Here is a 26,631-nt window from a genome sequence, read left to right as displayed (position 1 = left end):
AATCACATTGACTTTTTTTTCAAAATGTGGGTGTATTTTTCATTGCAGATTGTCCATATGATGTTTTATGCAAATTTAAGATCTCTTCTGGTTATCCAGTTTATTTCATGGAACAAAACTTTTGTTATTGGTTAAAGTGAAGTAAATGGGTATTTTAAAAGCCTTTTGAAATTTTTTCCAGAATAAAAAAAACTATATTCAGGTAAATTAAGATTTTACATATGGCTATTATATATCATTTCTGTATGATGAAATAAAATATTCATGCTACAACTGTTCTTGTCTGGATTCAGATGAGATGTTAACACTTTGCTTGTCTTTGCAAACAGGTTCATCCTAAATTCTTCTATAAACAGGGTGGCAGAGGTTGAGATGTTTAGATAGTATCACGGAATCAATGGACATGAACTTGAGCAAACTCTGGGAGATAGTGGAGGACAGAGAAGTCTGGCATGCTGTAGTCCATGGGGTCGCCGAGTTGGACATACTTAGTGACTGAAAAAAATGAAGTTAATAATTGAAGAGCAGATTTGATATAAAAATCTCAATCAAAATGAAACTGCCTGCTTGCTCTTGGGTTCATGCTGAAGTTTCTATGATATGACTACTGTGGGTTCTGTACCTTTTAATGTTCTGTATCCCACCTGATTGGTGTATTATATGTGCATATTCAGTCGCTTCAGTTGTGTCCAACTCTTTGCAACCCTATGGACTATAACTTGCCAGGCTCTTGTGTCCGTAGGATTTCCCAGGCAAGAATACTGGAGTGGGTTGTCATTTCCTACTCCAGGGGATCTTCCTGACCCAGTGATCAAACCCATCACTTGCATGCAAGATCAAACCCATCCATCACTTGCATGCAAGATCAAACCTGTCTCTTGTGTCTCCTGCGTTGGCAGGCAGATTCCTTAGCAACTGCGCCACCTGGTAAGCTGTTAACAGTAACCAAGTCTCTGGGTCACCTACCTGTCTTACTAGTCTTTTATAGTCCAGGAAAAATATTTCTTCTTGTTTCTTCTTCCTATATCTAGAGTTACATTATTACAATCATTGATCTCATATAGAACTACATATCTGAATAAATGCTTCAAGTTGCTTAATCATCATTATTTTTGCCAGAGGCCCAGTCACACATTTGCTGATACAAGAAATAACAGTTTTGTAAAATAGGTGATATATAAACAATATAGTTAGCAGTATGAGTAAGGTCATAAGTAAGAATTTAAGTCAAGAACTTCCATTAGGTACAGGTACTTAAGGTACTAAATTCTCTGTGCTTAGTTTTCTAATCTGTACAATGAAGGGAATCTTGCAGAGTAATTGAGAACACCATAGGCAAAAGGTAGCAAAGGATATAGTGCCTGGGATACAGTAAGCACTGAGTAAGGTTAGCTCTCATCATTATCAACAGCCTTATCCTACATGTGCACCAAAGAGGGTTCAGTACTTATAGCTGTGTGCACAGTGTCTGACATATACTAGGAACACGATGATATTTTTGCGTTAATAATATATTCATTAGTAATTTTTATTTATATTTATTCATTCAGATAACTATAGAAAATGGTTCCTAAAACTTTACAAGTATAAGAAGAAGAACTAAGTGTGGGGCTAATCTTGTGTTGCTCAGAGCTTGCTGAGGCAGTCTGAAAAATACCTCCTAACACTAGAACTTTAACCTTGTCTCTTCCTTTCTCTTATTAAAGCAAATAGATGTTTTAAAAGCCCTTTGAATTTTTCCAGAATTAAAAAAAAAACTATATTCAGGTGAAATTATAGCTGTTATGTACCATTTTCTGGATGATAACATAATTCTTGCCACAAAACTGTTCTGATTGGGATTCAGATGAGAAGTTAGCACTTTGCTTGTCTTTGCAAACAGGTTCATCCGAAATTCCACTATAAACAAGCTCATGACCCAGGCACAGATACTTCTTGCGTGACTTTTTCCTATGATGGTACTGTCCTTGCTTCTCGTGGAGGTAGGTTAAAAGCTTTCTTCTTGATGTGTTTCTATATGTAAAATGATCATATTTAGCGCTAACAAGTATCACACTAATATCTTAGCACTTAGTAAAGCTAGCTGTGCTTTTGTTAATGGCCTTTGCCAGTCTAGTTTTTTTCATTACAGTGTATTTTCAGCATGGCAGTATTCTTTTATTGGAAATTACCAAGTAAAATTTAGAAAATATGTACTTTTTTGCCAAAGTTTCAATTTTACCTCCAAATTTCATCAGTGTTTGGAACCTCTGAGGATGACCTCTGCTTCTATAGTATGGAATTTTGTAGATGATATTCTATATTCTTTCTATATTGTTTTATAGTTCTGGGTCTGGTATTTCAAACTCTTCTATTTGCCGACCATTGATTTTTTTTTTCAGTTTAAACACTAACTCAATTTAGTTAATACAACGTTGTATATCTGGATGTTACTTTTTAAATAGTTACATAATCCTGTGATCGTATTGTATTGACAAGTTGACTTATCCATACTCGTATGGTTGAATGTAGGTTGTTTCTAACTTTTTGCTAAATCTTTCTCAAATGAATAAGTGGTATACAAGCAAATAAGAGAATAGTAAGGGTAGCTTATGAACAAAGCGTTACAGGGATGTGTGGAGTGTGCCTGAGAATCTTCTAGTAGGCTTATTTTTGGGGAGAGGAAAGAATCAGGCTTCAGTAGGTTGGAGCCATGTTATAGATGGCCTTAAATATCACATAAAGGATTCAGTGTTTATTCCATAGAGCAAATGAATCTAGCAATGTTATATTTATTCTCTCACATAGTTTATTCACATCATTCATTTTCACTTAACTACTGTATGTTGAGTAACCACTCTGAGCTAAGCATTATGCTAGGTGCTTGGTATAAACTGTGGACATCACAGCAGAGTTCCTTTCCTGAAAGAAGAAAAGACCCTGGTGCTGGGAAAGATTGAGGGCAGGAGGAGAAGGGGGACGACAGAGGGTGAGATGGTTGGATGGCATCACTGACTCGATGGACATGAGTCTGAGTAAACTCTGGGAGTTGGTGATGGACAGGGAGGCCTGGCCTGCTGCTGTCCATGGGGTCACAAACGTTTGGACATGACTGAGACACTGAACTGAACTGATAGGGTTTAGTGAAAGCGAGGAAGACAGACGTAGCACGGCTTTCCCCTTGGTTTAACTGGTCCGTGTTCCTTTACCCTTGGGGAATCCATTCCAATTCTTTCTTCCAAAGAAGTCTTATATATTTTACCCTCACGTAATTTTAAAAATCAGAGCACATGTACATGTATTTTCTATTTATGGTATACATGGCAAAATGGATATGCATAAAAATGTATATTTTGGTTTGGCAATTCTAACCTATTTTTTGTTTTGTTTTAAAAAAGTTTTTGTTTCATATTGGAATATAACCAATTAGCAATGTTGTAATAGTTTCAGGTGGATGACAAAGGGACTCAACCATACATGTACATGTAACCATTCTCCCCCAAACTCCCCTCCCATCCAGGCTGCCACATAACATTCAGCAGAGTTCCCTGTGCTATACAGTAGGATCTTGTTGTCTAACCTGCTCTCTGAGTCCTCAGATGACTCTTACTTAATACCATATACTGTATTCTTTGTGGGTTTCCCAGGTGGCATTAGTGGTAAAGAACCCACCTGCCAGTGCAGGAGTCATAAGTGATGTGGGTTCGATCCCTGGGTTGGGAAGATCCCGTGGAGGAGGGCATGGCAACCCATTCCAGTATTCTTGCCTAGAGAATCCCATGGATAGGAAGCCTGGGGGACTATGGTCCATAGGGTCACAAAGAGTCAGACACGACTGAAGTAGCTTAGCACGTATGCACACGCTATACTCTTTACTTATAAGCAGTGATTTTTAGCCCAAGAGTATATCTGAATCTCCAGGAGGGTTTTTAAAATGCTAAGTGCACTACTTGAAAATTCTCACAGTCACTCATTCTTACATCTCTAGAGTGGTACATCCAAATCTCCTGGGTAGAGTGGGGAGAGACAAGGGGAATAAGAGAGGAGCATACTTTAAAAATTCTTCCTGTAGGGTTTGAAATAGGTCAGCCCTACCCAGTTGGCTATTACTGCCTTAGAAGTATGAGATTAATTCCATTTCAGTCAAAGACATTTTAGTGATAATTTTCCTTTCCCCTTCCATCCTATACTAGCTATTGGGTAACATGTCATCAGCAGAACATGTCTGCTGTAGTCCATCATTTTCTTTCCTGGATGTATAGAATATGCCAGATGGACATTTCTCTGTTCAGCAAAGTCCCCAGGGTGTCGTGAGGTGCTCCTGCTAGCTTCAGAACCTGCCAGGCTAGCTAAACTGTTTAATACAGATTAATGTTTTCTTTTTGTTTGAGGATTGTGAGGATGGGTAAGCTTTTTTAAAAAGGCTGAAAGCAAAAACGTTCTTCCAGTATAAGCAGGTCTCTAATCCAGCCAGTTGTGGATTAGTGCACCTGCCAAAAGTTGGATTTCAGAGGCAGGGTCACAGGAGAGAGAATGGGGATTTTTTATTGAACTCTCCACTCACCTCACTTGCATCTGATACTAATTCCTTATTGGACCCCAGGGATGGAGGCAGGTCTCAGCTGTGGACACTGGGGAGCAAGAACAGCAAAGGTATTACTTATAAGAGTTCTGGCTTTCATTATGGACAGGAATTAGTTAGTAGCCTTATAGAAATATTTCAAAAGTGATTCTTTAAAGAATATTCATTATATTTTAAATGGCTTGGAAAAGCTGTACTCCCCAGCAAGGTGAAGAATGAGAGACAGAGATTGAGTTACCCTGCAGGGAACAGAATCACGTGGCTCACCCTCATTAATGTTAATGGGTATTTTCACCCACACACAAGTGGGAAAAAGAATCTGTTGTGAATTGTACTATTTTCAGTCCTGATGGTTGTTAAATTAATATCTTCTTAAGAAGTCAAGTTTTGCACAAATACACCACAGGGAAACTACCATCTGCTCTGCAGACAGTCACTCTTTAGAGATTCTCCAGGGTTCCTCCTAGCCTACAGATGCTACATCAATCTGGAAAGTAACTTCTAGGAGGCTAGTTCATTATCCTGTACCTTTCTACTGTTCTCAGGCTCCCCAGTTAAACAGTAAAACATGTTATGTGCATCTGCTTCCTTCTTCCTTCCCTCCTGCCTCTTTCCTTTCTTTCTCCCTCCCTCCCTCCTTCCCCCACCTCCTCTCATCCGTCCTATTCTTAAAGTTATATACTAAGTTTAGCAAATTCTAAACATGGAACTGGTTCTTTTTTGTTTGTTTGTTTTTGCAAAATTTATTTTCTGTCTTTTTTTCTCATTCCTTTATCAGGTGATGATACATTAAAACTATGGGACATCCGACAGTTTAATAAGCCACTCTTTTCTGCCTCAGGTCTTCCCACAATGTTCCCAATGTAAGTAGCATATTTTTAATATTTGATAAGCACAGGAGAATTGTAAAGTAACTTCTTCATCTTTATGTTAATTTATAGTATATGTCTTAGATCATCTAGAATAGGGACTAGAGAGTGATTGAAATAGGTTTTTTGAAAGATGCATTTTATTTTTCCTTTCATTTTGTACGTTCTTCAGAATATAAGATTTTATTTTTGAAGTTGAAATGATATATGTTCATGTGTTTGTGTGTGTGAATATATACATTGTGTGCACACATAGGGTCTTGAGATAGTAAAAACATTTTCAAGGATTGTTCTTTTGATAGTGTATAAATGACAGAGTAGGCCTGTCTTTATTTTAAAATTTGAATCCTCATACCATTAAACATTCAAAAAACTAAAATCATGGCATCTGGTCCCATCATTTCATGGCAAATAGATGGGGAGAAAGTAGAAACAGTGACAGATTTTATTTTGGGGGGCTCCAAAATCGCTGCAGACAATGACTGCAGCCATGAAATTAAAAGTTGCTTGCTCCTTGGAAGAAAAACTATGACAGACCTAGGCAGCATATTAAAAAGCAGAGACATCACTTTGCTGACAAAGGTCCATCTAGTCAAAGCTGTGGTTTTTCCAGTAGTCATATATGGATATAAGAGTTGGACCATAAAGAAGGCTGAGCACCAAAGAATCGATGCTTTTGAACTGTGGTGCTGGAGAAGACTCTTGAGAGTCCTTTGGACTGCAAGGAGATCAAGCCAGTCAATCCTAAAGGAAATCAACCCTGACTATTCATTAGAAAGACTGATGCTAAAGATGAAGCTCCATTATTTGGGCCACCTGATGTGAAGAGCTGATTCATTGGAAAAGACCCTGATGCTGGGAAAGATTGAGGTCAAGAGGAGAAATGGGTGACAGAGGACAAGATGGTTGGATAGCATCACTGACTCCATGGACATGAGTCTGAGCAAACTCTGGGAGATAGTGAAGGACAGGGAAGCCTAGCGTGCTGCAGGCCATGCGATCTCAAACAACCAGACATGACTTAGTGACTGAACAACAACAACCATGAAAGCAATTTTTCATAGTTACTGAACCTTTATATATTATTTCCTCAATTTTTCTTATCATCGTTCCAATCAATAATTTGGTAACCTTCCATTATTCAGACTGTCTTGCTCTGGGTAGGTGAACACTGTAATCTCCATTCTGCTAAGTTGATAACTGAAGCTTTAAAGATTTTTCTGAAAGCAGCTGAGGTTGGGATTTGATCTCTAAGTCCCACAGTTGGTACCTAAGCAAAATTTTCTATTTTGGTTGAAATAAAATTTCACATCTGTATTAAATGATGACCAGCAAGGAGAGCACAGTGGTAATAGAAGCAGCAAATGGAGGAAGCTGTATAATATCAGAGCACTAACTCCAACATGGCCTGTGGCCCATGGTGTTTATCTGTTAAAACAAACAGATGGACAAACAAACGTGAATTTATAGCCAATATGAATGTTTTGAGCCTAGTGCCTGCTACAAGTAATGCTAACTGCATAATGTCTTTGGCTCATGTCTTAGGTCTCATGTCTTATTCACAGTCAGATGGCTGGACCTGTCATCCTCAAGAGCTGTTGAATCATAGCCATCAGTTAGGTTCCAGTGGTGCAGGCTGCTCCTCATTGCTCGGTGCTTGACTTGACAAAACTCAAATAATGTGAGAGGTAGTGCTAATGAAAATAGTTCTCAAACTGGTCAAAATCATCACCACTTAGACATTAGTTGTGTATAGACAGGATCGATGTCAATATTGAGTTTTTTCCCACACTCTATTTACAGTAGAAGATATTATAATATTTAGAAATTAGAGCACAGATTCTGGAGTCAGACTAAATTCAAACCCCAGCTGCACCACTTTCTTTTGTGATCTTGGACAAGATTCATTTAACTTCTTTCCGCCTCAGTTTCCTCATCAGTAAAATGGGGATATTAATGTAAGTGCCTGATGTATTATAAACCCTGTATAAGAGTTGTCTCTTATTACAGTGATGTTGTTTATGTTTTATTTAGGTCACTCGTTGCTGCTGCTTTGTTGTGGGGTCATAATCCTAACCTTATAAACTTCTGTTGTCTGTAGGACTGACTGCTGTTTCAGTCCAGATGATAAACTCATAGTCACTGGGACATCTGTTCAAAGAGGATGTGGCAGCGGCAAACTTGTTTTTTTCGAGCGCAGGACTTTCCAAAGGGTGTATGAAATAGACATCACAGATGCGGTATGTATTTTCTTTCCTCCCAGCCTTGGGAAGAAAGTGAAGCTTGCCTCTTAGCCATCTTTGGTTTTGGTTTTGAAACAGAACATAAGCTCTTGCCCTTCCAGTGCAGTGGTAGCTGCTTTTTTTTCTCCAATACAGGAATTATTAGTGAGCACATTGCAGAGTGGCTTACCTACACTTTCCCCGTTCCTGACCCAGTATTTCCTATGGGCGCACACCATAGTCAGAATTTCAGCTGCGCCTGGGATGTTTACCCTCTCTACCAACCAATTTCAGAAGAGGAGAGGCAGATCGTCATGTAGCATACAGAAAGAAGCTTCCCACAGTGTGCGTGTTTATAAGGATTCAGGGATTATGGACAGAGTGAAAAGTTATACCCTCAGAATGTGATGAAGCATATCATTATTTGAAGTCTTTTTCAGAATTTTCCTTGTCAGAGTTGTCATTGAGGTAAGGTGCGGCTTCCACTGAGTTTAATTTCTGTTTAGTTATTGGAAGTTTAAAACATTTCAGATTTAACTACCAAATCCCCACCCCCTTAAGTTTCTTTACATATGTATGTAAGTAGTAAAACACCACCACGTGGGCATGCAGGCATTCATTCATTCATTGATATTTAGAGACTGGAGACGTATGTAATACAGTAATAGTGAAGACTCCCAGAAGAAAATCTGAGTTCCTTTAAAGTCTTTTAAAGTATGTATTATTATTTAGATGGGAAGGCAAATCATTGTTATTTTTTGAGTACAAAACAGGCTGATTAATGTCTGTGTGGATTTTCTTCGGCTCACTATCAGATCCTTTTCATAATATCCTCTGTCTTAAGCATTGCTCTTCTATAGGTTTCTCCAGTTGTTTCAGCTCGTTGTAAACAGTTGAGACATACCATGTACTTACATGATTCAGACCATCGGACCACTGTTTTTAAATCGCCAGCTAAAAATTCCTATCTCTAATATTGTAGTATTACTATGGAGGCTTAAATTGTAGGCCCTAAATTTGAGTTAGTTAGAGACAGTGAACTGACAATGAGACTAATTCTAGATGAGTGCCTAAGTTTATTCTAATCTCATGACATAATTTGAAATATGCCAGCACAAATAATACTTTGTTGGGGTGCATCCTGAAGCCAACTGAAACACTGGAATCAAAGAAAAACACTCTTTTTAAAAAATTTTTATTTATTTATTTTAATTGGAGGCTAATTACTTTACAGTATTGTAGTGGTTTTTGCCATGCATTGACATGAATCAGCCATGGGTGTACATGTGTCCCCCATCCTGAACCCCCTTCCCACCTCCCTCCCCATCTCATCCCTCAGGGTCGTCCCAGTGCACCGGCCCTGGGCGCCTTGTCTCATGCATCGAACCTGGACTTAAATGAAGTCTTAATTTAATTAAGTCTTCAACTTTAATCTCAAAATATGAAATTATTATGATTATTAAGATGTTTATTTTTTTAATGGCTCTCAATGACTATACCTCTCAATATTATTCATGGGGTTATATTTTTAAAATAAAATTTAAATGTAAATGTAAATAAATTAAGGGATATAGAAGTACGATTATACTTTTAAAGACACGTGGATTGGATGTCTTAAGTTTACAGATCATGCTGTTTGTTGTGTTGCTCTGAATTGCTTTTCTAGCTAGATCTTTTTCTCCATAGCACTTACCACCACTTCACCTATTATATATTTGTTTTTTGTCTGTCTGCTTCCACCAGGATGTAAGCCCATGAGGGCAGAAACTTTGTCTGTTTTGTTCACTGCAAACCCCAGTGCTTAGAACAGGCCTAGCACATAGATTGCGCTTGTTTATCGAATGAGTGAGTGGTGTACCTGGGAAGTGCGAGTAATGCATGTTGTAGACCGCAGGTGTGTCTTTGAGGAGTAAGGCAGGAGAGAAATATCTGGAGATGGAAAGGTAAACTGACCTTGTATACCATGATAAGAAAGTGACTTTATCTTATGGCCTTTTTTTTTTAGCAAAGGAATAACAGAACCAGGTTTTAGAAGTTAATTTTTATTGAAGTGTGAAGGTGAGATTTCCAAGATATAGTATTTATTTATAGTAATATAGTAATTTAGGAGACTGGGTCGGTGTTCCCTATGATTTAAAAAAAAGGTTTTAGAAGAAAGACACTGAGTCTGTCGGTGGTATGTTGAATTTAAAGCACCTTTAGGATGTCTGGGTAGAGATGTTCAGTAGACACACGAGTAGATAACTTTGGTGCTTTCGAAGAAAGAAAGCACAGTTTTGGGGAGAAGTATTTATGGTTCACACTTGAAATGTTGGTTGCTGATTAGTTTGATCACAGAAAAGGGCATAAAGGTCAGAGGAGATGAGCCCTGGGAAACCAGAGCATTTCAGGGATGAGCAAGTGAAAAGAAACAAACAGAAGAGTGAGTTCATCAAGGAAATAGAATTTACCATATATTGAATTATCTTCAGAAAGTCAGATAACAGATTTTGAGATCCATTTTAATAGACGGATGAAGAGAGAGCTTCAAATAGGGACAAAACCATACATATTAAAGTGGCCTTTTAAATTATTGATTTAGGATTTGTCTGGGTTTTTTTTTTTTCTGGTTGTTAACATCAGACAGCATTGTTTTCTGTTTATATTGTAAAATGGTCTGCTAAAGGGACTTTAAACTGCCCCTTTGATCTTTTTTCTCAAGTTTTAAATCTTCTTGGAATGTAAGAACATAAACAAATTCATTCTTTGGATTGGATAAAGAGGCTGGACACTTTGCTAGAGGGGCCAAAACCCACCTCTTTTATTTAATTGTATTTTTGTCATTAAAAGCCAGGTATGGATACCATGATGTTGAGGGGGTGGAATGAATTGGGAAATTGAGATTGACATGTAACACTACCATGTATAAAATAGATAACTAATGACAACCTGCTATATAGCTCTAACTCTGAAGTGCTCTGTGGTGACTGAAATTGGAAGGAAATCCAAAAAAGAGAGTATATATGTATACAGATAGCTGATTCACTTTGCTCTACAGCAGAAACTAACATAACATTGTAAAGCAACTATACTCCAATAAAAATTAATTTAATAAAATAAATAAAAACCTGGTTCTCAAATCCCTGTTGTAAGGAATGTCAATATAACTATTAAAGAACAAAAACACCAGAATTGTCATTTCTTTGGAAATGCCACACACTGGTAAAATAAGGTACTTATTACTCTATCGAATTTTAATTTAGATAGAAGACAGCATCTCATATTCTTAACATCAGCATTTAGTTGTTTGCTTTTTTGACCTGGCACAGGCAGTGGTTGTGTTAGGTCTGTCCTGAAGCCATTTACTTCCATGAAGTATGATTTTCTCACAGTCTTTTTAAAAACTAAATAAATCCCTAGATAGTTATATACTGGACTGCCAAGCACACAATGTATATAGGGAACCAAACACTGTTTTCAGTTAGAGAATGTTAATCTGTATAATTAATTTCCTAATAACTAAAAACTGCCCTGTAATCTTCACAGTAAATAACTTTAAAAAATATAACAATTATATTTTCCATATTTATTTTTGAAACAAATTTTTAAAAAATGTTTTAGTTACACACTGCATTGTCATATTTTTTGAAAAATTTTCTTTCTCTCTTCAGTGTAGAGAATATCAACACTCTTCAACTAGCAGAGGACAAATGTCTAATATTTACTAATTTTACTCTGTGCTGTTTGTAGACATTTTACAGTTCTGAAATTATTTTTAGATGTTTCCTTTGTCGTCTAATTTTGTTTCTTCAAGTTGAAAAAAATGCATATCCTCATTTATCATCTAATTCTTTGTAATTTGAATAATGTGCATAGCCTCTTTTTTAAGATAAATTCCAGAGTATAATTTGATCTTAAGTTTATAAGCTTGCTTTTGTGTTTGTGTGAGAGGGGACCCAAGAGTTTTTATATATTGTGTAAACAGCGTTCATTACTCCATTTTATGTGAGGGAAAAGCATTGGAGAAAAGGGATGGACAAAATGTAATTTGAGATGACCTATCATTTTTTTTTTAAGTAATTACATTTAGAAGAAACAGGAAATTTTGTCTTTTCAAAGTTCCAAGTATTTCGGGAAATGCTTTGAAATACATTTTAAACTATTAGCTTAGTGATTTTTCATCAAACTATACTTTGTTGCAGAATAACTAATAGAATTTCCTTATAAACAAATCAAGGGACATGGTGTATGCAACTGTGCTGGCATATTCCCACTGACACTCTTTCACCCAAGCATAGTGAAATAAAGCTGGTTTGACCTGGCATTATTGAAATGGGGCCTCTTTTCCTCAGTTACTTTGGACAGTAATTTAAGAGATACTTACTTCCCTTAAGTAAGGAGGAAAAAAGAAATTTCCCACTTGATCCTGACTTTTCTTCTAGTTTGTTTGTTTGCTTAAGTCTTTTTTTGAGGAACCTCAATGTCTGTGAATGCTGACCGAACAAAGTGAGGAAAAGAAAGAGAAAAACTAAACCTTTGTTTTTAAAACATAGCTATAGCATCTAGCACAGCTGAGCTAGCATTTGGCTGCTGAACAGAAGGGAAGGTTAGAGAAATTTGATTTGGCATTTTCAACTAGACTGCCTTAGGCATTTCAAAGTTGATTGAGAATCCTAGTACCTGTATAAGAAAGATTATAGTAAAGGTCTTTTAAGGAAGACAAAAATTCATTTGTGATTATTTAAAGAGTTGACTCATTGGAAAAGACCCTCATGCTGGGAGAGATTGGGGGCAGGAGGAGAAGGGGACGACAGAGGATGAGATGGCTGGATGGCATCACCCGACTCGACGGACATGCGTTTAAATAAGCTCCGGGAGTTGGTGATGGACAGAGAGGCCTGGCGTGCCGCGATTCATGGGGTGGCAAAGAGTCGGACATGACTGAGCGACTGAACTGAACTGAACTGAAAGAATATTTGATTATCTTTAGGAAAATTTTTTAATCATTGAAGAGACCAGATGGCAAAGAACAAGGATTATCGTAGAGTTTTGTTTCTTTCTACCCTTGTTTGTTCTCTGGAATCTTTTCCTTGGAGGGATGAAATTTGGATTCTACACACTTACTTACTTAATGCCTACCTATCTACAGGCTATTGTCTCTACCCCTTAATTATCATGGTTGCAAAATACATGATTATTGTTAAAAATATGTTAATTATTAAGTAATAGTTTATATATTTACCAAAAGGTGGGAAAGTTTCTTATTTCAGACCTATTTATCTGACTTATAAAGATAGCCTACTGCATAAGAAGGTAAGGTCCATATTGTGTAAAAAAAAAAGTTTGCTTTAAGAAAACAAAAGTTTCCATAAAAATACCAACTGTGTTTCCTTCTTTAATTTAGGTGAAGTTCTGAAGAGAACTTGCATTCACATTATTTTTCTTCACCTTGTAAGATCTGATTCTTGATGTGTACATACATTCTTCCTATATACATTGCAATGAGGACTATATCAGATTAGCCTTTTCTTTTTTTTTTAATATTATTTATTTATTTTTGGCTGTGCTGGATCTTTGTTGCTGGCAAGTGGGGAGCGGGGGCTCCTCTCTAGTTGCGGTGGGTGCGTGGACTTCTTATTGCAGTGGCTTCCCCCGTTGCAGAGCACAGGCTCTAGGGCGCCAGCTTCAGTACCTGCAGCTCCCTGACGTTAGAGCACAGGCTCAGCAGATACGGCACATGGGCTTAGTTGCTCCGTGACATGTGGGATCTTTCCAGATCAGGGATCGAACCCTTATCTCATGCATTGACAGGCAGATTCTTCACCATTGAGCCACCAGGGAAACCTCAGATTAGCTTTATTTTGAGTTTTTCTGGTTATAAAAGTAGTATAATAATATAGAAGGGATCACTGAGAAGGTATCATATCTTATCATATTACCCATAGACTATACCAAATATGACATTTACATGAATACATTTTGATGTCCAAAAAATTGCTATATGTGCTAATATATAATATGACATGTAACATATAAAATGAAAGGATTACCACTTCCATTTCATATAAAAGTTTTTGTGTTCTTATTAGAAAAGAATATTGTTTTCTTAAATCCAAAGAGATTGAAGAGAGATAAATGGATATAATGGGGCCATGAAGTAATAGGCCCTTCATGAATCTAGCTGTTTGTCTTATTAAGTGTAAGGGACATGCTGACTCTTCACACTGCAGTTACCCCATGTTATTTGTACATGTGAAGGAGAGCAGAAAGGCCATTCAAATGAATGGATATTCCAGGGAGTCCTCAGAATTGGCTTTGGAATGTGTGTTTGTTCTCGTATTTGAATACAGATATAGCTAGTCTGGGAATTTACTCCGAATTTAATGAATTAATGAAGCTGTACCTGTGAACGCTTGTCTCTGAAGGAGCTGAAGAACTCCTCTGTTCTTCCAATTTGTACTGGGAATAGACTAATGATCTGTCTTATTAGTCCCAGCTCGGGCCGAATCACACCTCTTTAAATGTTTTCTAGAAATAGACAAGTCAAGCGGTCTCTTTGCCCAATCAGGAACTTAAGGAAAATAGTACACAGAGGGAACTTGAGCGATAGGCAGTTAAAATGCCAACTGAAAATGAAAGAAAGACTATATTTGGCATTTATCTGCTTTCTAAAATACAGTGAAACCTTTTTTAATATGAAGCACAAGGGAATGGAAAAAAATGGGCTCTGAGTTAAACTAGCTTTCCATTATCTGATTTTTATTAAAGAGCAATCAGGCTGCTTGGTTGGCTAGGAAATAGCGGTTGCTTTGAATTATGTATTATTTTGAGTAAAGCAATATCAGCTTAATGAAATTCACTTTCTTGGGAAGATTAAACAATGTAAATTCTAGATGGATCCTGATCAGTATGTTTGTATTTAGTAAAATGTGTCTCTTCTGCCATTGCCAAATGATATGACAGTATACTCAACCTAGGTTCATTGAGCATTTGCTCACTGGGAACAGAAAAGGGTGTGTGTGCACTGTGTATTTCCCGGCCTCCTGAGGTATATTCATATTTGTAGGGAACCCAGGAGTAAATAGAGGATGATGGAGTTTCAGTGTTGGTTTGCCAGCACAGCAATTACATGGTTCTTTTTCTAGTACTGCCTTTTTCCCGGGTCCTGAGCTAACTTCCAGCCTGGTAACTGTGGTAGTGCTTTACGGTAAAGCACAGTGATCAGTCAGGGCCACTTTAATTAGCGATGAAAAGAGATGCCATTGGGCTAGAATGGAAAAACAATACTGCGATTTTACTTCTTTTGTGATTTGACTTACTAAACCCTTTCTTGAAATTTCCTGAAGGAGGCAGCATACAAACCAGAGTTCAATTTAAACAGTGACTGAAACTCAGCTGGAATCTCCTGCTAAGTTAACTCACAGTGTACAGGACACTGTGCTGTCTGTAAGGTGTGATTAAATTACTTCTCATTGCACCTAACAGTATTATGCTATGGATGTTCCAGCACAGCAGTTCTCAGGATTTAAAGAGTGCAGCTGAGTGTTCATCTGTAGGCATATGAGAGTAGAAAGGAAAGAAATCACCAATTTCATGGCGGTTTAACTGTTAATGTCTACCTTAGCGGTGGTGGTGGTTTAGTTGCTCAGTCATGTCTGCTTATTTGCGACGGACTGTAGCCCACCAGGCTGTCTCTCCTTGGAATTTTCCAGGCAAGAATACTGGAGTGGGTTGCCATTTTCTACTCCAGGGCAACTTCCCGACCCAGGGATTGAACCTGAGTCTCCTGCATTGCAGGTGGATTCTTTACTTGCTGAGCCACTAGGGAAGCCCAATATCTACCTTATCAAATCTTAAAATGTTTTACATAAGGAAAATGAAAGGAACAAGTTTAGTAGTACTGATTATTATTTTTAAAGTGATTTTTGGCCTCTATAGGGTCCTGTAGTCACAGCAGTACAATCAGGATACAGAACAGTTCCGTCTCCCCAAACACTCCTTTGTGCCATCCCTCTGCAGGCACACTCACACCCCCTCCCACTCTCAGCTCCTTATCCCTGGTACTCATTGGTCTGTTCTTTATCCCTTTAGTGTTGACTTTTCAAGAATGTCATGTACATGGACTCATAGTGTGTGTAACCTTTTTAGATCAACTTCTTTCAGCTGCATCCTTTGAGATTCACCTAGGTCAGTTGTGCGTATCACTGACTTGTTAACATTTTATTGCTAGGTGGTATTCCACTGTATGAATATAGCACAGTTTGTTTATCTGTTAAAGGACATTTGATTATTTTTAATTTGGGGAGATTTTGGATAGAGCTGTTATAAGCATTCATTTGTGGGCTTCCCTGGTGGCTCAGCCCTAAAAAATCTGCCTGTAATGCAGGAGACACCGGTTAGATCCCTAGGTCAGGAAGATCTCCTGGAGAAGGAAATGACAACCCACTCCAGTATTCTTGCCTGGGAAATCCCATGGACAGAGAAACCTGGAAGACTTGCAAGTCCATGGGGTTGCAAAAGAGTTGGACATGACTTAGCAACTAAACCACAACAATAACAGTCATTCATGTGTGAACATAATTTTTCATTTCTCCAGGGCAAATACCTAATAGGCTTGCTGGGTCATATGATGAATGTATATTTATTTTTATAAGAAACTTCCAAGCCGTCTTCAGATAAGCAATATTATTTTGGATTCCCACCAATCGTATATGTGTTTTTTACTTGCTCTGGATCCTCACCAACATTGTATTGTAACATTTTTATCTTATACATTCAAACAGGTATTTGAAATGCTTTCTCATCATAGTTATAATTTGTGTTTTCCTAATGACCAGTGAGGGCTTCCCTGGTAGCTCAGCTGGTAAAGAATCTGCCTGCAATGCAGGAGACCCTGGTTCAATTCCTGGGTCGGGAAGATCCCCTGAAGAAAGGATAGGCTACGCACTCCAGCATTCATGGACTGGTGGCTCAGTCGGTAAAGAATCCGACTGCAGCGTGGGAGACTTGAATATCTTCATGTGTTCGTTTTCTATGATTATGTCATCCTGGGTGAAGTGCCTGTTCAAGTCTTTTGCCCAGTTTTAATCAGGTTTGTTTCTTATTTTTAATTTTGAGAGTCTTTTATATATTCTAGATACCAAGTTCTTGGGATATTTTCTCCTGGTCTATTGCTTGTTTTGTCTTAATAAAGTCCCTCAAAGGAAATTAATTTTGATAAAGTCTTAATTATCAGTTTTTCTTCTTTTATAGAATGTAGTTTTGCTGTCATAGCTAGGAACTCCTTGACTGACCCCAGCTCATGCAGATTTTCCTCTGTGTTTTCTTGTAAAAGTTTTATGGTTTACTGTGGTTCTTTTTGGGTGTGTGGTTTATTTTGAGCTAATTTTTGTGTTATAGAATGTGCTATAGATTGAGGCAGGGCCAGGACTAGAGTCAGACTCAAGCACAAAATAGAAGAAGGTATCAAAAAACTCAGTAATCAAAAAAAATTAGCATTTTAATGTAACATAAAAAATAAAATTAATGCAAAAAAATCATGATGAGTAAAATTCCAATATTCTAAGTAAAAATGGAAACAGTAACAGTGCTATGTCAAGCCATATTGAGTGAAACAAAAGGAAAAGTAAGTTGAACTGAGGCTGTCTTAATTTAAAATTTTGATATTTTGTTCACAGTTTTTTTAGGGGGCCAGGAGGTAGGGTGAAGTACCAGAGTTGGGGGAAATAGTAAATTTGATGCTGCTTCAGTGGTAGTTTGAGTTCTGGACTAATTTCCCAGTCCACCTACTCCTATTTACTTTTCAAAATCCTCAAATCTGGGTTTTATAACTGCATTCAAAGAGAGAGACTGAGTGGAATGTGATCCCTCTATTTCACCCAGCACCAGGAAATTTTTTTTATTAAACAATGATGGAAAGCACTGTATGAAATACAGTGTTTAAATAGTGTTTAAATAATTAAATAGTACAAATTGCAGCATATGTGCCTAGGAGGAATTGTCTAACATCACCGCACATTTGCAGGGACATTCATATTATAGGAAATAAATTAATCTCTTTGGTCCTAGTGCAAGTCCCCTCTCCTATGCTGGTGATAAGTTCCCTTCATGTAACTGCCACAGGCAAAGCTGCTGGCTTTTGCTTCATTAGCTGGGGCATCAGGCATGTTGTGACTTTGCTTTGTGCTTAGTTACTCAGTTGTGTCCAAGTCTTTGTGACGCCCTGGACTGTAGCCTGCCAGGCTCTTCTGTCCATGGGGATTCTCCAGGCAAGAATACTGGAGTGGGTTGCAATGCCTTCCTCCAGGAGATCTTCCCAATCCAGGGATCAAACCAGGTCTCCCACATTGCAGGTAGATTCTTTACCATCTGAGCCACCAGGGAAGCCCATGAATACTGGAGTGGGTGGCCTATCCCCTCTCCATAGGATCTTCCTGACCCAGGAATCAAACCAGGGTCTCCTGCATTGCAGGCAGATTCTTTTCACTTAGTGTCTCAATATTGTTGTCCAGAGCCCATCTTCTTGCCTACCTGAGAACTACGACTCAGCTCTCTTAAATGAAAATTAGACTTTTAACAGAAGATTTTACAACCTCCCTAAAGAGTTCATTTCTGTTTATAAAAACTCTTATTACCATCAGCTCTTTTTTCCCCCTTTACTTTTAGCCTACATTCTCATGCTTAGAGCCCACATCCTTTACTCTGGTCCTTAAGGAATTGGAGAACAGCTGGTCAACATCCTGTGTTTCCTTGAAGTTTATAAAATTACTGTTCTGTCTTCTCTTGTCTAAGTGAACCAAACTCAGTTGATATTGTTATTTTAACATTTTCTTGTGAGTTGTATTTTCTCAACACTTCTGTTTTACCTTTGATACGCTTTTCTCAACCATTTCTAGATTCTCCAGTGAGCAAATTGGAGTACGGGGGCTCCTTGGTGCCATGTGATCGGGCAGAACATTATATTCCAAAGGGTTAGAACAGTGGCACATAGTAGGTGTTTGGTGAACATGTATTTGTTAATTTTGCTTTACCTTTTATTATATTTTATTTTAGTATATTCTTATTGGGACTTCCTATCATAGCCTATTCCATGCCAGCTTCTCTTCCTTTTGTTTTTTGTTAATAGTTTTTTCTAATTAATTTGAAATTTTAGAACATAAATATGTTTTCTTTTAGATTCAATGAAAGAAGTACAGATTTTGTCTGCTTCTTTAAAACTTGAGATGATCCTTTTTCAGACTTACTAAAAATAGCTATGTTTTGAGTTCAGTAGAGGAAGCACATTTACTGTGGATGCTTAAAATACTGGTAATCTAAAACTCTAATGAATATAATTTGTTTTAGTTGTTATACTGTTAATGAGTATGATCTGTTTCCTGGGTCTATTTTGTAGAACACACTCTGCTTTGAAGTAAAAATTATTTGTTGGAATTTGTCACTGTATTTTATCAAAAGTCCAGTCATTATTCTTCCTTAGAAGAGAAGACAAATTCTGATATGCTTATCACCTCATTTCTGTTCTTATTTCCAGTCTCTTTTCAAAGAACAGTTAATAAATTTAACCAATAGACTCTTAGTTCAGGAGCAGTTATTTAGATTTTCTATTCAACATTCTCTTCTTTGAAATAATGTTTACTGTAGGAATCCAGTTTCAAAGCCTATAGTGAGTTGTCTTTTCCTATAGTTATCTATTTGACAATGATCTCATTTCAGTTCAGTTCAGTTGCTCAGTCGTGTCCAACTCTTTGTGACCCCGTGGACTACAGCATGCCAGGCTACCCTGTCCAACACCAACTCCTGGAGCTTGCTCAAACTCTAGTCCATCGAGTCGGTGATGCCATCCAACCATCTCATCCTCTGTCATCCCCTTCTCCTCCTGCCTTTCATCTTTACCAGCATCAGGGTCTTTTCTAAGGAGTCAGTTCTTCGCATCAGGTGGCCAAAGTATTGGAGCTTCAACTTCAGCATCAGTCCTTCAATGAATATTCAGGACTGATTTCCTTTAAGATTGATGGGTCTGATCTCATGAAGAGCCTATCAGATCCTCCTTCAGGCTTCATAAATCACTGAAGAATGAGGAGTCAAAGAAGGTCTTGTTCAGTTTAATAGTTTATTCATTTTCTAGTGTCATTCAACTCTGCAACATGCTGTATTAAAAGGCATCTTCTACTTACTTGGTGTCAGTAGTCTCAAGGAAATGTTTGTGTACTGTTTTACTTCTATTTATAATCCTTCAAAATAAGAGAAGTATTCGGTATTTCCCTTTTGATTAATTAGAAACTTTTTATTTTCCATCTCTACACAAGAGTTTGGTGTTTTATATAATTGGCATTTAAGCAGATCTATATACTTCCTTGTATAAATGGGATTGCCATAAATGACAAACCCGGATGAAGACTCACCTAATAGATAACACAACCCTGAAGGAGAAACATACTGGACTCCAAAAAAGGTCAAAAAAAGAGAGAGGTTGATTTTGTAGATAGGTCAATTTTGTCAATGTTCAAAACGACACACTATTCTTTATAAAATGTATAAACATATAATCCAGTAACGACAGTGCTCTGTTGTCCAACTCCAGCACCACACCACACCCCACTGAGAGAAGACCAAGGAGAGGACTTTGTGTCTTGTAGGATTTTCTATGGCAGACTTCCCTCTCCCAACCAGAATTTGATGAGTGCTCTTTGGTAACAAGTTTTCCAGCTGTTCTATCAGAATTCTGGCCAGACTTTCACAATTTATATTAGTGTGGGAAACAAAGAGTTCTATAATTAACTCAGAGTCCCAGGATAGTGTTTTCCCCTTTTCTGGAGTGCTAGATCATCTTGTATGATGAGGGGTTTTGAGACCCCCCCACCACCACCAAAGGGCTCAATAAAAGAGTATACTGTGTAACACTTATTTACCTATACTATATTAAAACAAATAGTGCTTTACATATCCTGTATAGTTAGTTCATCTCTGAAGACTCAGGTTCTCCTACAGGTTTTTGGTTTTACATGCTTGATGATTTCTAAGATCTGATCATATATATCTTCTGTCTAGTAGTTAGGGACTTAAAGCTTTATCCATTTGTGCTTTGTTTATTTACATAAAGAAAAGATTTATCCTTATTATCTTTATGCCCATCTCAAACTATTGACACATGAAGAAGGGTAGAGTGGTCTGGGTCTGTGTAGATTAGATCGAGAGAGATGGCCTTAGGCAGTGCTTCCCAAGCTTTTTCACAGCCTGGTGCTCATAACAGAGGATACTGTGTGATATTACAGACAGACCCACTCTTTGCTGGTGCTGACTTGCCTGAAGCTGTAGTGCTCTAGGCCCCTCACAACCGCCCAGGACTCCATATCTTGGCACACTTGATCCGTCCTGTGCCCACCAGTAGGGAGTTCTGTGAGAATTTTGGGAATGCGCCTGCAGTAAGTGCTGCTTCTAGGTGGGTGTTTGCCTTGACCCACCGCTGGTGTCACTCACCCTGGGGACTCTAACTTCCCTCCACCTATTTGTTTCCTGCTCCCAGACTGTCATTAATCAAAATAATTATCAGATTTCTTCAGTTATTATTTGTGCTTTTTTTTTTTCCTGCCTTTGTAAGTTCTTCTCAAATAGCAGACTGGAGCAAACTGATATTTAGTGTTTTGAATTAGATGAAGAAGATTGTATTTAATTTTCTTACCCAAGAGACCTTCCATTTTCTCTGAGAACTTTTTCTCGTGATGAAATTCTTTAGGCGAATTTATTATCAGCTACAGATGTGATTCATTTTGTGCCAAGGACAATTACCAGGTTCCAGATTTTTACTGCTCTAACAGTTACCTTAATTTTAGAGCAGAGTCTGTAAATAAACTGACTTTAATAAATGCATTTTCCATGAGTTTTATAGGACTTAATTTGATAATTAGATGCCAGTTTTCAAAAAGTTTTCACCAGGGCTTCCCTGGTGGCTCAGATGGTAAAGAATCTCCCTGCAATGCAGGCAACCCGGGTTTGATCCCTGGGAAGATCCCCTGGAGAAGGAAATGGCAACCCACTCCAGTATTCTTGCCTAGAGAATTCCATGGACAGAGGAGGCTGGCTGCAGTCCATGGGGTCACAAAGAGTCAGACACAACTGAGCTACTGACATTTTCACTTTCTTTTCAAAAAGCATAATCTGTGCATCTGTGCCAGATATTTATGGCAGGTGTAGAGCAACGCTTTTCCTTGTTTGCTTGTTTTCAACAACCCCTACATTTATAAAAGTGCCACAACATTTTGTCTTTTCACCATTGGGCTTCTGTCTGGTTTATCAGAGAGAGAATTGTTTGGGGCAGGGAAGAAGGGAGATTAAGAAGATTTCCAGCAAAGAGTGACAATTGCTACCTGCCTGGCCCTCTGATGGAACTTCCTTAGAGTTGGATTAATGTGGAGGGGAAAAAATGGATAGGCACATGCTCACTTAGAAGAGCAGAGAAAATGTCTTTAATCATTTTTGTTCGAGGGGTGTCTCCGTGAAGATCAGGTGGGTGTTGAGGAGTCTTATTTATTGTAGACAAAGGTTTACTCAGCAGGTTTGCTTCCTGAACTTGAAAGGAGTGGAACTAAGCCCTATAGCCCAAGCATACTGCAGAATAATCCAAGTTTGGGAAAAGCAAGGCTTTGGAAGGACAAGACAAATAACCTGGAAGAGTTTAAAGCTTTCCTGCCTGACGCTTCTACCTACCTGGTTCAGTATTTTAATGTGGAAAGCAATTTTCCTTTCTCTGAAATGAAGCTTGGGTTTGTGCAAATCCAAAGAAAATGTTTTCACCAGTACCTTTGCATTTTCATCTGCCTTCCTTTTCTTCATTGTGGACTCACATCTCCATCTGTGTTCTTAAACTTGGGCATCAGCATATACATGGCCTTTCAGATGTATTGGGCAGTCCTGAGGGTGTGCACGGCCATGAGACTGCCTCTACACACATGTGCAAAACTGTGTGACAGTCTCCTTCACAGAAATGTGTGAGGCTCTTACCTTTGAAAATTTTGGAAAATACTTCTCCCAAGGAATCTCTGAGTTAGCTTATCCATTCTTGTACTATATGACAAAAACCAAACATGAAAAAACCAGATGGAGTTTCTTTTACAGTGTGGGGCAGCAGCTGGGAAGGATCAGGAAAGGGTGTTTCATCATAATCATGTTTAAGATATAAAATTAGGAAGGGTGCTGGGCTTCTTTTAGCATGTGAAGTCAAATGAGGGCGGTGTTTGGATATGTGCATTACTGACGCCTGAGATGTTCTGCAGGCATCGATTTCTTTTATAGTAACATTTGTGAACTGGGCAGTAGCTGGCTTTTTCTTTTATGATTTTAGTGATATCATCTGCTTTTTAGTATAAACTTGCTAGGACTTCTTCTGGGTTAGGTAGGTTTGGAGATGATTTAAAGTCTGCAGTGACTGTTCATTCCCATCTTCTAAAACAGAGCTTTGCATAATTAGGAGGTATAAAGGAATGACCATGGGAGTCGGGAAAACCTCCCTGAGCATCCCAGCTCCTCTGTGTACAAGTTTTCTGTGACCTTGAGAATGTTACCCCTCCTCTTGCAAGCCTCAATTTCTTCTTCTTGTGAAATCAAGGTGAGATCATTAGTTTTGTAGTGTTGTGAGGAGTCAGCTACTTTTATAACATAAAGTTACAGATAACCCAATAGTTCCTTTCCTCCCATGTCCTAAAATACAAATTCATTTCTCTCATTGATTTCTTCCTCTTCTCCTTGTTTGCTTCCATCACATCAAGTAAACCAAAAAACCACAGCAATAAATTATTTGGGGTTTTTATGGCTTTCTTACTTTTGCAGAGGGGTAATTCCAAAGTTCCTGTTTTGGAATCTTGACACTGCTTTTTGTACACAGTGTTTTCTTCTTCTCTGCTCCACCCCCCTCTCTTTTCTTTGGTCTCTGCAGAGAAGAAAGCTCTCTGTGTTGAGCACTTTAAAGTCTGGTTACTGCCTTGTCATCTTGCTTACGGTCTCTAGCACCAGTTACTGTCTCTCTCTGGCTGCTGCTAGAGCTGAGTACTTTGGGGGCAGACTGTGGTTCCTCTGCACTGCCAAATTATCTAAAATGACAGTAGCTTTTGGTTCAAAAAGCTAAACTTAATTTTATGGTGACATGGAGTTCAGTTTAAGCAGCTCGGGGAAGCCAGTGGTGTTTCCACAATGCTTTAGTAAGATGAAGTGGATCAGTGTAAGAATAAAATCCTTTATCAATTTAATAAAGCAAATCATTATATTTGAAATGTGCAGACTAACTTCAGAATCTAGTTCTTGGCAGTTCAGTGCTTTCTCTTTGCTCCGTGTAGATCTCCTGTCATGATGGTTCCCTCTGGTCCTTTAATTCAGATGTGTTCTCTGCCCTCCCTTCGCTGTCTCACTCAGTAAATCTGTCCATCTGAATGTGGCAAGCCCCCAGCCGCAGAAGTACCTCTTCAAGAACAGAGGATGGAGGCTGACTTTGTGGATGGTGGATGAAGTGAATGCACTCTTTTTTAAGTAGCTGTAGCTCATTTGTCTTGTGATAGCTCCTTGGGCTTCTAGCAGGCACGTGTCCCATTGTTGTTATGTAAAACCCAGTATGTGTGTGTTTGACAAGTTAGCAGCGGGGAGCTCTGCTTGCTCCCCATCCTCGCTGCTGCTGCCGCCACCGCCGTCTCAGCAATTGTTTGGTTTGGCAGATGGCCAGCTCTCTCTGCTATAAGATGCATTTCCTTGACAGGACAAAGTGTGGAGCCGCATTAGCTGCAAAGTTTATGAAGGTTAGCTAAACACACACAATAAATATTAATAAACAAAAAAAAAGCCCACCCACCTTTGACTTTGAATTCTGTTTCTTCATTCCATGTTTTGGAATCCGGGTAGTGTTTGATTAATAACCAGTCTTAGGGTAATTGAGCCTTAAGTATCTTTTGCCTAACTCAGACTGCTCCCAGCGCCCTCATCGGATGCTTGGTGACTCGCCACCGCAGTGGATGGTGCTCCGGAATGACTGTTTAGTTCCAGGGGGCTCACTTGCCTTCTCCTTCCTTCCGTGTAAAAAGGAGGGTAAACGAGCTTCTCCATGAGAGCTTGTGCTGCCCAGTCACGTGTGTGTGAGGGCGTAGGAGGGAAAGACTGTGAGCGGGAATAGAGGTGCAGTGCCCTGACCTTGGACTCCCTGGAAAGCAGTCAGACGTTGGTCTGTTGGCCCGGCCATTGCCTCTCTCTAACATTTAAACCCTCAGCGTAGACGGAGAGGGTAACAGTAACCTGCTGCCCCTGGAAACTGCCTGTTTGGCTGGTGTCTTGGAATTTATCAGGCCTACGTTGTGGATCTTTTCCAATTCTGTACCCTGCTCGCTTGACAACATATTTGAGAACCAGTAATCTTAGACTGCTTAGCCAGACCTCTAGAGAACCAAGGAAGGGAAATAACTTTAGTACTATGTCCTTAAAATTGTCCTGGTTCCAATTGTGGGCAGCTGAGATTTCTGAAGACCCTTGAGAGCTCCTCTCAGTGTCTTCCCTTGCCCCTCTGGCTCTTGTTCATCCTTCTTTTCTGGCCCACATTGGGAGGGAACTAACCCTCTGTGTTTGTGTGATACTTGAGTGTAATAAAAATCTGGAGGAATCAAATTATTTCTCATAGGCAGTAATGATTTTAACTTGAAAATTGTCTGTCTCCAACCCCACCTAGCAAAGCAATCTATTGAGGCTGGATGAGTTGTAACTTTTAATTTGTTCCTGCAGCAAATATTTATTAAGTATCAGACACTAATCTAGGCACTTGAGATCCTTGGCCACACAAAACAGACCAAGAACAGCCTGTGTAGAACATTTATTCTAGTAGGGGAGGCAGACAGTAAGCGTGTGTGTGTGTGCATGCTTAGTCTCTTCAGTGTGTCTGACCCTGTGCGACCCCAGGGACCATAGCCTGCCAGGCTCCTCTTCTCTGTGGGGTTCCCCAGGCAAGAGTGCTGGAGTGGGTTGCTGTGCCCTCCTTCAGTGGATCTTCCCGACCAAGGGATCGAACCCATATCTCTTGGGTCTCCTGCATTGACAGGTTCTTTACACTAGTGCCACCTGGGAAGCCCAGACAATAAGCATAATTAACAGTACGTTATTTATTATGTTAGAAGCATGATTAACAGTAAGTTGTATATTATGTTAAAAGGTGACACATGCTATGAAAGCAAGGAAAATAAGGGGAGTTGTGTGGTGCAGTTTCAAATAGGGTGGTCTGAATAGTGATGACAGTTAAGCCAGGACTTGAAGGAGATGAGTATTGGCTTGGATGAGCTTATTCTAGCTTTGATGTGAAGTTGTTTGTGACTCTTTTCAAGTTTCCACATACCTGACCTTCATCGTCTAGAGATTTCCAGTGGTCTAGGCATGGTTCTCACATTAGTCTCAGTGACGGGGCACCTTGTAGTCAGGCTGTGCTTTGCAGACCATGAACTATTGATAAGCTTAATTCCATCTTACCAACAAGGCAGTTTTGTTAGGAGAAAAGTGTGACTTTTTCTACACATGCATGTAAAGTAAGTCTCATGAGCACACGCACAAAGGTGACAGTAACCTCACCCCCTAGTTGGTAAACTTTGATTTACTGCTTTCACATTTTACTGAAAAATATGATTTACTATTTTCAAGTTTTTCTATTAATATTCACTCACCATTGTATATGTTTTATCATCTTTTAGCACTTGCTAGTAGGCATTGAGTAGCAGATACTATAGGTTTAAAAAAAATCGTGGGACGAAAACTTAAAATTGTACAAACCTGCCTGTTTAACTTAATTTTCCCCCTGATGATAGGATAAACACAGCCACTTGGTTTGATTTTCTCAACCCTGTTCAGCAGTGCTGGAACCACTATTCTGGAATATTGTCAGACGTGAATTAGAAGTTCTGCAGACACTTTTACATTTCTTCCATTTCTTCCTTAGTTTCTCAGGAATCTCAGAGTGGGCTTTGTAGCCATTTAACTACGTGCATTTTTT

At 38.7% G+C, this 26,631-nt stretch overlaps 1 protein-coding gene across 1 annotated transcript in view; it reads left to right on the top strand.

The window, feature by feature from the left end:
• Window positions 1–26,631, top strand: part of WDR70 (WD repeat domain 70) — a 287,174-nt gene that overhangs the window by 236,934 nt on the left and 23,609 nt on the right. Inside the window, exons 11-13 of the mRNA XM_019983020.2 lie at window positions 1,883–1,982; window positions 5,340–5,424; window positions 7,532–7,670. Of these exons, the coding sequence (XP_019838579.1) occupies window positions 1,883–1,982; window positions 5,340–5,424; window positions 7,532–7,670 (324 nt within the window). The remainder of the gene's footprint in view (window positions 1–1,882; window positions 1,983–5,339; window positions 5,425–7,531; window positions 7,671–26,631) is intronic.

Source organism: Bos indicus, chromosome 20, assembly GCF_029378745.1.
Source record: "Bos indicus isolate NIAB-ARS_2022 breed Sahiwal x Tharparkar chromosome 20, NIAB-ARS_B.indTharparkar_mat_pri_1.0, whole genome shotgun sequence".
NCBI classification, from domain to species: domain Eukaryota; kingdom Metazoa; phylum Chordata; class Mammalia; order Artiodactyla; family Bovidae; genus Bos; species Bos indicus.
The sequence above is the reverse complement of the archived record's forward strand: the minus strand, read 5'-3'. Positions and strand labels throughout refer to the sequence as shown.